This window comes from Phoenix dactylifera, chromosome 18 (assembly GCF_051530095.1).
Source record: "Phoenix dactylifera cultivar Ajwa chromosome 18, Ajwa_hap1_PhDact_Kaust_v1.1, whole genome shotgun sequence".
Classification (NCBI taxonomy): Eukaryota; Viridiplantae; Streptophyta; class Magnoliopsida; order Arecales; family Arecaceae; genus Phoenix; species Phoenix dactylifera.
Genome location: NC_143207.1, coordinates 18,024,574 through 18,033,893, shown reverse-complemented (window position 1 = coordinate 18,033,893; position 9,320 = coordinate 18,024,574). Strand labels below are relative to the sequence as shown.

The following is a 9,320-nucleotide window of genomic DNA, read 5'->3' as shown; positions in this document are numbered from 1 at the left end:
GTCATCCACTATATATATATATATATATATATATATATATATATATATATATATATATATATATATATATAACCTTAGAACCTTAGATTCTTACTTGTAATATAGACTCTCGAAGACCTATTGTTGAGTACATCTTATTTGCGGACCGGCATTTGCATCAAATCAAGTTAATAGGTCATCACAGATCCGATCCGACAATGTTACCGAATCAATAAAGAGGTCGGATTTTATTTTTACTTTTTTTATTTTTGTCTCGAACCCTTTTTAATAAATAGATCAAACTCGGGTTGACTCTTTCTAATTTTTTTAAATTTTTTTCCCCAGATCGAAGCCAAAGATCGTCGCGAGAGATGGAGCCGGATGGGGAGGGGAAGCCGATGACGGCGGTGCGGGGCCTGGATCTGGAGCGGTACATGGGTCGGTGGTACGAGATCGCGTGCTTCCCGTCCGCCTTCCAGCCCCGCGACGGCCGGGGGACGCGCGCCACCTACGCCCTCCGCCCGGACGGCACCGTCCGCGTCCTCAACGAGACCTGGACCGCCGACGGCAGCCGCCGCCCCTCCATCGAGGGCACCGCCTTCCGTGCCGACCCCGCCGCCGACGAGGCCAGGCTCAAGGTCCGCTTCTACGTCCCGCCCTTCCTCCCCGTCTTCCCCGTCGTCGGCGACTACTGGGTGCTCTTCCTCGACGAGAACTATCAGTACGCCCTCGTCGGCCAGCCTTCCAGAAAGCATCTCTGGGTACGATCTCCCTTTTTTTCCCGACAAATATATATATATATATATATATATATATATATATATATATATATATATATATATATATATATATATATATATATATATATGAATACTGGTATTGTTTTAAATGCCTCAATTATTGGCTTGTTTCTCAGCTTTCTTATCGCCATTTTTTTAATGGGAATAATAAGAAAGGTCTTTGTTGGATATTCTAGCGGGCCCCCCCAAAACAAATAAAAGATATATATATATATATATCCCCCTTTTGTCGAGAGATGAAGCCAATTTTAAGTAGTTAAAGGCTTTTCATATTATATTAATAAAAAATGGGTTTTTATTGAAGTGTGAAAATTATGTTTTAATAAGGAAAAGTGAGGCTTCTTTTGTGGCTAATGATTTATTTTTTTGTATGTGTTGAAGATAATAAGTTTCACATTTGGGTGGGTTGGCAGATACTATCAAGGCAGATCCGCATGGAAGAGGATGTCTACAACCAACTGGTGGAGAAGGCTAGAGAACAAGGCTATGATGTGAAAAAGCTACAGAAGACCCAGCAAATAGATCCTCCTCCAGTGGGTGAAGAAGGCCTCAATGACACAAAGGGCTTGTGGTGGATCAAGTCACTCCTTGGCAAATAAAGACATATATATATGTGCTCAATATAATAAAAGAGATGAAAGAAAGGAAGAACCTTGTCCTCATCTTGAATGCAAAAAAAAAAGGGCTGCTAGCATTCACTGGAATTTTTAATAGGTCTTACATGTTATATTCTTTTCGAAAGAGTGATGCAAATTTCAGGTACACTTCATCTTGGGTATAAATGTTATACTTGGCTCTAAATTTTGATGTGGACATTTTTAAGGTTAGGAAAATTCAAGAACTTGAGTATATTTTCATTTCTCGTAAACCAGCTTGACCATGCAATCCTGCCTACTTTTCTGCACTCAAGGTAATTGGAGGATTTAGATTATTATTATTATTATTATTTTGAAAAACAGTGCTTATGCAGCATCAGAGAGAAGGGAAAGTGCCTGCAAAGATAGCAAGCTTGAAGAAAGAACATGAAGATGATGGTCAAGAACATAAATTTCAGTTGCAAATGGTTCAGCTGCAAGGTGGCATTTTCAGGGAATTCTTGTCATGCAGCAAAATTTCCTTAATCAGTCCATCATAACAAGATCGCAGCAAAAAAATGTTTTTGAAACCTAAGCTTGGCAAACCTGTGACTTAATTTTTGATGATGTTTTGCCAAATATTGTCTCACAAGATCTTGTTTCCCTGACAAGGAGGTCTTCCTACAGTGAGACTAAATATTTCTACAACCTTGCATGGATGAGATTGAGAGATGATGCGATTCTAAAGATTAAAAGATTAATTTCAATCTTTATGATCCTGCATATTATGATCCATCCACATTCTTTACATCAACATCATGCCTGAACCCATGAAGGCATATTTACTTTTATGGATGGTGGGAAACAGGTCACCCTTTTAAGTAGAGGTGCAAGCAGCATCAATGGCAATATTCTAAAGAAGCCCTTGATTTAATAGGGCTAAACCTTGTTTAGCAAAGGAGAACATGATGGAAGAGCACTCTACAAAACCTTCAGAATAGATGGAATCTCATGCAAGAGCTTTTTGGGGAGAAACAAACATTGAGTTGGGACACACTAGAGTCCTAAGTATAAGTCCAAGGGCAAATAATTAGATTTTGGGCAATAGGACTGAAATTCTGTTTCATCTAAAGGCTGACTTTTTTTTTTGCTAAAAGAGGCTTACAGAAGTTTAGTCAAAAAAAGTTATAGGGTCATTTAAGGTAATGATGTGAGGGGACTTTGAGGTTAATAAGCCAGCCTCATTTCATTTCCTCCTTTTTTATTATTCTTCATTTTTGGGAGACGTAGAGGCACATGATTCTGTTGTATGTATTTTCTTTTACCTGGAAGAGACCTAGTTGGAATCAAAAAAACAAGGTGAGGGCCGCTTAACTGATCAAAATGTGGTCTAACAGCAGCTGGTTTCATGTGTCATGCTTTCGGAGCCCTTTCGTAAATAGATTTAAAAGATTTTCTGATGTAAGAAAAAGAAGAAAGGCTAGGTTTAGCTACTCTTACTCTTCTCTGTTCTTTTCCATAATTTCCCCTTCTCATTGTAATTTATTCTTCCCCAACTTCTTTCTTCTTCTTCTCTTGGAGGTTTTTTTCTTTAAAAATCAGATCTGATTGCGCTTCTTGCTTGAAACCTGTGCTACATCCCTCAAAGGAAACAAGCGATATAGGAAACAAATTTACTTTCCACATCCTTGCCTACCTTAAAACCAGTATATTTGTCATCTTGTTTCGACCAATCCTTAAACATTCATGCAGGCACCTAAAAGATCTGCACAGAGTCTTGAAACCTGCTCACAGTCCAATTGAAATAATTCCAATAGCCTTTCCTACAATCAACCACCAAACCCAAAACCTAAAAAAAAATTGGGAATTTGAATTTTATTTTCACATAAAAGCCAGGTGCTGTATTGTTGTCTCAACATGTCCTCAACTGGTTGCTGAACACCAGTACAGCGAAACACGTTAAAACCCTAAACCTAAACAAACTCAGAATTGCTTGGCTGCATCCAACATCAAAAAATCACTAATTCACTAGAGGCAGTCTTTTGGCACTCACCAATATTCAATTTACCTCCTTGTGATGCATCCTATTTATCTGAAGTCCCAATGCCTAGAGTCTAAGCCAAACATTCACCCGATCACTACATTCAATCTTGTTGAAGCTCTCTAATTTCCAATTTCCATCCTTAAAACACATTCCCTTTATCTCCAAATGCCTCCGATCCATTTGCCTTCACAGATGAGATTAAGTTTTCAGATTTTCGGTATAGCAGCACTAGTATATCCAAGTTTTCAGATGAGAAAATTGCCTTAAAACCCAAGATTTTGCTCTTGGGTTTCCACAATTTCTTGCATTATAACCAGGCCTCGTATATCTCCATTTCTGAAATGTTAATATGTGCATATTATTCCTTACACATTAAAAAGTGGAACTTAACCCTATCCTGTGCTTGAATCCATGAAAAAGTAATTCATAACCAAATCCACCCTACTGCATTAATTCTCACCTCTTGTTTAAACAAATTCCTCAGTCTCTAATCCCGGAAAACAACTTCTCCATGCAATCTTAATCAGATAATTGAATGTTCACTAACACTGGCATTTTACTGACAATTTTCAGCAATCCAAATGTCGAAGTGTAGTAGTATCAATTAGTACCCCTGAAAATCATGCATTATAGAATGGCAAACAATTTTTTGTTCTCATGGGAACATAGAGAAACATAGAGAAGAATCAAAATGGTTTGAATTTTATTAAATCAGCGACAGAAGCCTCAAATAATGAACAGTTAGCTCAGGAAGTAGGAAGTAAAGCTTGTTAACATCCTAGAATTTGTACACATGCATACCTTGAATGGCATAACGTCCTTTAATACAAGTAGTTTCTGTTTAATGAAGCATCCTTCCACCTTGCAATAACAGTACTAGTGGATGGAACAATAATAATCAAAAGATAATTCAGATTGTCAATGTTCCTAGTGGAGGTATAAACAGAACTTGAAAAAATAACCAGAAAAGAAGACCCCTAGAGCATACTTGCAGCATCTCAATAGCCATGAGCATCACAGTAATTCAACATTAAATTCACGAGGAATAAAGCGATGAAATGCAGTCCTACAAACCTGAATGCACAGAAGCAATAGATAAGGTAACAAAAACCAGCCAAAGAAGCCACCACCATTTTCACCAACCAAAGATGTAAGTAGACAAATGAGGAGAATATCACACCAAGCATGTATTCACCAAAGCAAGTTTTTTTTTTTTTTTTGTCTTTCTGGATTCATCCAAAATTTATTTCTAACATTTTCTATTTTGTCCAAATAACTGTTCTGTCGAGTCTAAAGACCATACAAAGGGCCAGCATATCTCTCAATGGACCAACCAAAGTACTTCTCCTTCAACCTCCAAAAGACATGAGCAGTGAGCAAGCTGTCGGAGCCTGCCTGGTGGCTGGCCCCAATCCGCTCGGCATCCAGCTGCTCGGCCACATTTGCAAGCCCCCCATAAAGATTGTTGCAGAACTTCATCAGGTGCTTGATGTCATAGACTGTAGGAAAGAACGTCCTAACGAGTTCCATGAACCCCGCCGTGGTCTCCGGAAGCCGACGGCAAGTCAGGATCTTGAGGAGGTAGGCAAAGTCATAGGCGCCATGGAATGCGATCCACTGGACCGAATCATTAAGCACAACCCCGGAGGACATGAGGAGCTCCGCGAAGCGGAGGGCATGGACCCCCCACTCCCGGTTCCTTTGGAAGTCGATGCCGGAGCGGCGGAGGAGGTCAATGGAGGCCGGGTTGCAGAAGTGCCGGTCGGCGTCGAACTCCCGGAAGTTGAACTGCCAGACGCAGGGGCGGCCGACGCCGGAAGGGGAGGGCGGGAGGCAGCCCGAGGCGTCGGAGAAGGTGAAGCCGATCTGGATGACGTGGAGGAGATCGACGTTGGCGCGGGCCTTCTGGTAGTTTTCATCAGCGTTGTTCTTGAAATCGCGGACGGGGGTGATGACGACGCCAGGGAACTCGGTGTCCAAGGCCACAAAGGGGTACTCGTCGACAATCTCTCGAATCACAGCCATCTCCGCCTCCAGGTTATGCGCCCACACCTCCCGGATCTCGACGGGGTCGTCGTTCTTCGCCGGAATCGACATCAACGCCTCGAATCCCTACGACTTCGAATGAGGCATAAGAAACCCGGGCGGACGTCGGGATCCAAGAAACCCTAGATCTTAAGGAAGATGGATCGAAAGCCCAGAATCGGCGACGGTGGAGCGAGATCTGACGACGAATCTGGAGAAATCGAAGGAAAATGGGATGGATTTGGGGTGGAAATGGACGTGGGAAAGGGGGAAGCTTTGGGAGAAAATTTAGGGTTTCTGAGATCTTTTTTCCGAGGGCGGAGAGGAGAGAAGAAAACGGACGAGCGGATTTTTTTTTATTTATTTTTGACGTCAAGCTGTCAACGTAAGCGGGAAACGAGGGAAGGAAGGAATACCCGTTTCCGCCTCGCTCTTGGCTTTCACATCCTAATCATCGGGGTGAGAGATTCTAGATGGACGGTGGATGATGCGAATTTTTCGTAGATCAGTGGGCCGAACATGTAAGTGGACGGTTCCGACGAATGGAAGGAGCTTGCTTGTTCAGTCAGATAAGGCACTTGCGTTATCATCCGTAAGCACGTGTCATGCACGTGACAATAGAGTGCAAGTTGGATAGCTGCTATCTTAATAAATAATAATAATAATAATAATAATAATAATAATAATAATAATAACAAGAATAATAAGAACAACAACAACAATATGGTCCAGTGTTTTGCTTACACAATAGAATAGATGTAATTGCAACTCATAATCTTGCTTTTATCTCGAATGAAGAGGGAAAAATATCCATTGAACATCATAATGATCAACCAAGAATGAAGTCTCTCCTCCTTAAACAAAAAAAGAGGAGAATGAACCCACTAGCGTGATTTTTATGACGTAGCAAGAGAAAAATAAAAGCTCGTGCAAGGGATTTCTTAAGCTCCACCTGCTTCTTAAGGCCAACAAAGTATAAAAGAGCAAATAGAACCAAAAATAGAGCTCAAGAGGAAAGACGGGAAGAGGAGATGAATTTAAGAAAAGAGGATCGGAGCAAGGGATATTTATCCATGCAATTAAAGCTTGTATACTGAAACTATGAAACCAAAAAGGTAACATTATTATCTCTAAGTAAAGCACTTGTCATGACGTGATAACAGAGAGCAAGATAGATAGCTTCCTCAGTTATTGAGGTTGAGACCATGCAGCGACCCCCCGTATTTCTCAATGGCTCCATCGAAGTACTTCTCCTTCATCTTCCTAAATACGCGAGCGGTGACCAAGCTGTCGCAGCCCGCCTGGTGGCAGACGCCGACCTTCTCCACGCCCAACTGCTCGGCGACCTGGACGAACCCCCCATCGAGATCATCGCAGAATGCCGTCAGGTGCTTGACGTCGTACACCGTCGGGAAGAAGATGTTGACGAGCTCGAAGAACCCCTCCCGGGTCTCGGGGAGCCTGCGGCCCGTCAGTATCCTGAGGAGGAAGGCCATGTCATATCCACCATCGAAGGCGATCCACTCGACCGAGTCATTGAGGACGGCTCCGGAGGGCATCAGGAGCGCGCCAAAGTCGCAGGCGTTGATCCCCTGCTCCCGGAACTTCCCAAAGTCGACACCGTGTCCGCGGAGGAGCTCGACGGCATCAGGGTCGGCCATGTCAGCATCGACGTCGAACTCCCGGAAGTTGAACTGCCAGACGCAGCGGCACGCCTTGTCGGAAGGGAAGCGGGGGAGGTCGCCGGCATCGTCGAAGAAGGTGAAGGTGATCCGGATGGGGTGCAGGAGTTCGACGTTAGTTTGGAGAGTCTGGTAGCGGGAGTCGGCGGGGCTTTCGAAGTTGCCGAGACGCTGAACGATTTCGCCGGGGAACTCGACGTTCACGGCGACGTGGGGGTATATGTCAACGATCTCGCCGATCTGGCCGAACTCGTCAGGGAGGTTGTCTTCCCAGACCTCCCGGATCGTGATGTCGCTGCCGATTCTGTTCATTCCGCTGGACACACTTCAGTACGTTGAGGCTCAAGTTTGAAGAGACCGTTGGCTGTCGAGGGAGAGACCTTCGGCAATTTATAGAAGGAAAAAAACGAAAAAGCCCTTGGAAGAAGGTAAAATTACCGGGCCCGCAAGGTGCTATCGTCAAAATTGGCGGCTTCCAATGCTCTAGTGATGCAGCACTACCTCGCCTCAGGAAAGGAGGAGATGGAGGGGAAAGGGGAAAGGGGAAAGGAGGAAATGAGAGGGGAAAGGGAAAAAGGGAGATGAGAGGGGAAAGGGGAAAAGGCAGATGATTTTATTAAACATTCATCATCCAGTTAACAAATGCATAAAACTATATATAGGGTTACAAAATACAAAAAAGTCCCTCCAAATAAACTAATCCCAATAAGACTCTAACATAATATAACAATATGTACATAAACCCAATCAACATAACATGACATAAAATCAGGGGCGGCCCAATACATTTGGGGGCCTAAGGCAAATCCAATGAATGAGGCCTCTTTTTTTTAATAATAATTTTTTTTAATAAATATAAAATATTTAAAAAAATGATATAGAAATAGATAGCTATCAAGTATACTATTTCAATAAAGATATATAAATTTAATAAAAATAGGTAAAAATTTTTTTAATTTAATATAATTTTTAAATGAAAGTAAATAAAAGTAATTGCTCGAAAAGAAGGACCATGAAACTGATTAATTAACTAAGATAATGCTTGACAATAGTGTTTACCATGTCAAGCAAAAGCCGAATAGGAAATGGTTATCTCATGCCACTTCATTGTCAAGATAATAAAAAAATTGCACCTCTCTATAAGAGAAAGTAGAGGCATTATGGGAAATTCACTCCATCCAATAAATAAAAGTCCCATCCCACCGTCTCCCCTTCAAGTGAGTACCCAAGCAGCAACTGCAACATCACAGCACAGCAGCCATTCAACTCCCTCTAGCTCCTTTTCTCTCTCTACCACCCAAGAGGGGAGAAGAAACCGAGAGGAGAAAATTAAAAGAATCTCCACCCTCCAAGAAGTCCATCTCCGATCCCCCTATCTTTCTTCCCGATGGCCTAGCTGGATCAGGAGTAATGTGAGGGAAGGAAAACCAAGACCAAAACCAAAAAAGAGAAGGGATGAAAGATAAGAGTGGAAGACGAAGGGGGGAAGACGAGAATGGAAGGAATGAGTATTTGTATAGCTGCAGCATCTTCCGGTGGGGGCCTTCCCTGGGCCGGGGGCCTTAGGCGACCGCCTCAGTCGCCTAAGGCTCGAGCCGGCACTGCATAAAATAAACTAATATCAAATCAGTCCAGCCATAACGAGAGTGGCTGGATCCTCCTCCCGCGACGATCGTAGACCCGCATCACAGGCGGTCCGGTACTGGTGTCCGCACCAACTTTCCCCGGGTCGGAAGAAGTCGACCTCGACGAACGCGGCGCAGTGTAGCTCTGGTAATACTCCAAGAGGTCTGGATCAATACGCTGAAGCTCCTTTTGGGTGATCCAAGTCGACTCGGACTCTAGGTGGCCACGCCAACGAACTAAAAACCGTTGAATGCTACTAGTACTGGATAAAATGGTTTGCTCATCCAAAATGACATCAATAAGTTCTTTCTGTGCCGGTGGGAGAGGCAAAGGAAGTGAAGATAGAATGGAATCAGGGATATGGGAAGTAGTAGGCTCAAGAAAGGTCTCAACAAAAGGATCATCTGTGATGGATGGTGGACCCTTGTAAGCAACTAAATCTTCAATATTAAAAGTAGAGCTGATACCAAAATCAGAGGGAAGGTCAATAACATAGGCATTCGTGCCCACCCGGTGCAATACCCGAAATGGCCCCGTGCTACACGTCTGCAGTTTCTTAACGGTCCCATGCGGAAACCGCTCCGGCTGA

General features: G+C 43.1%; 1 protein-coding gene and 2 pseudogenes across 2 annotated transcripts; 1 reads left to right on the top strand and 2 right to left on the bottom strand.

Moving 5' to 3' along the window:
• Window positions 1-296: 296 nt before the first annotated feature.
• LOC103700008 (temperature-induced lipocalin-1-like) lies at window positions 297-1,520 on the top strand. Its single transcript, XM_008781988.6, has 2 exons — window positions 297-740; window positions 1,193-1,520. The coding sequence occupies exons 1-2, from the start codon at window positions 351-353 to the stop codon at window positions 1,376-1,378; spliced, it is 576 nt and encodes a 191-aa protein (XP_008780210.4). The 5' UTR covers window positions 297-350; the 3' UTR covers window positions 1,379-1,520.
• A 2,918-nt stretch (window positions 1,521-4,438) lies between these two features.
• On the bottom strand, window positions 4,439-5,870 carry LOC103699423 (putative CCR4-associated factor 1 homolog 7 pseudogene; annotated as a pseudogene). The gene has a single exon (XR_015974650.2). The product of XR_015974650.2 is annotated as a putative CCR4-associated factor 1 homolog 7 pseudogene (transcript).
• A 594-nt stretch (window positions 5,871-6,464) lies between these two features.
• Window positions 6,465-7,445, bottom strand: LOC120112513 (putative CCR4-associated factor 1 homolog 7 pseudogene; annotated as a pseudogene).
• Between the last annotated feature and the right edge of the window lie 1,875 nt (window positions 7,446-9,320).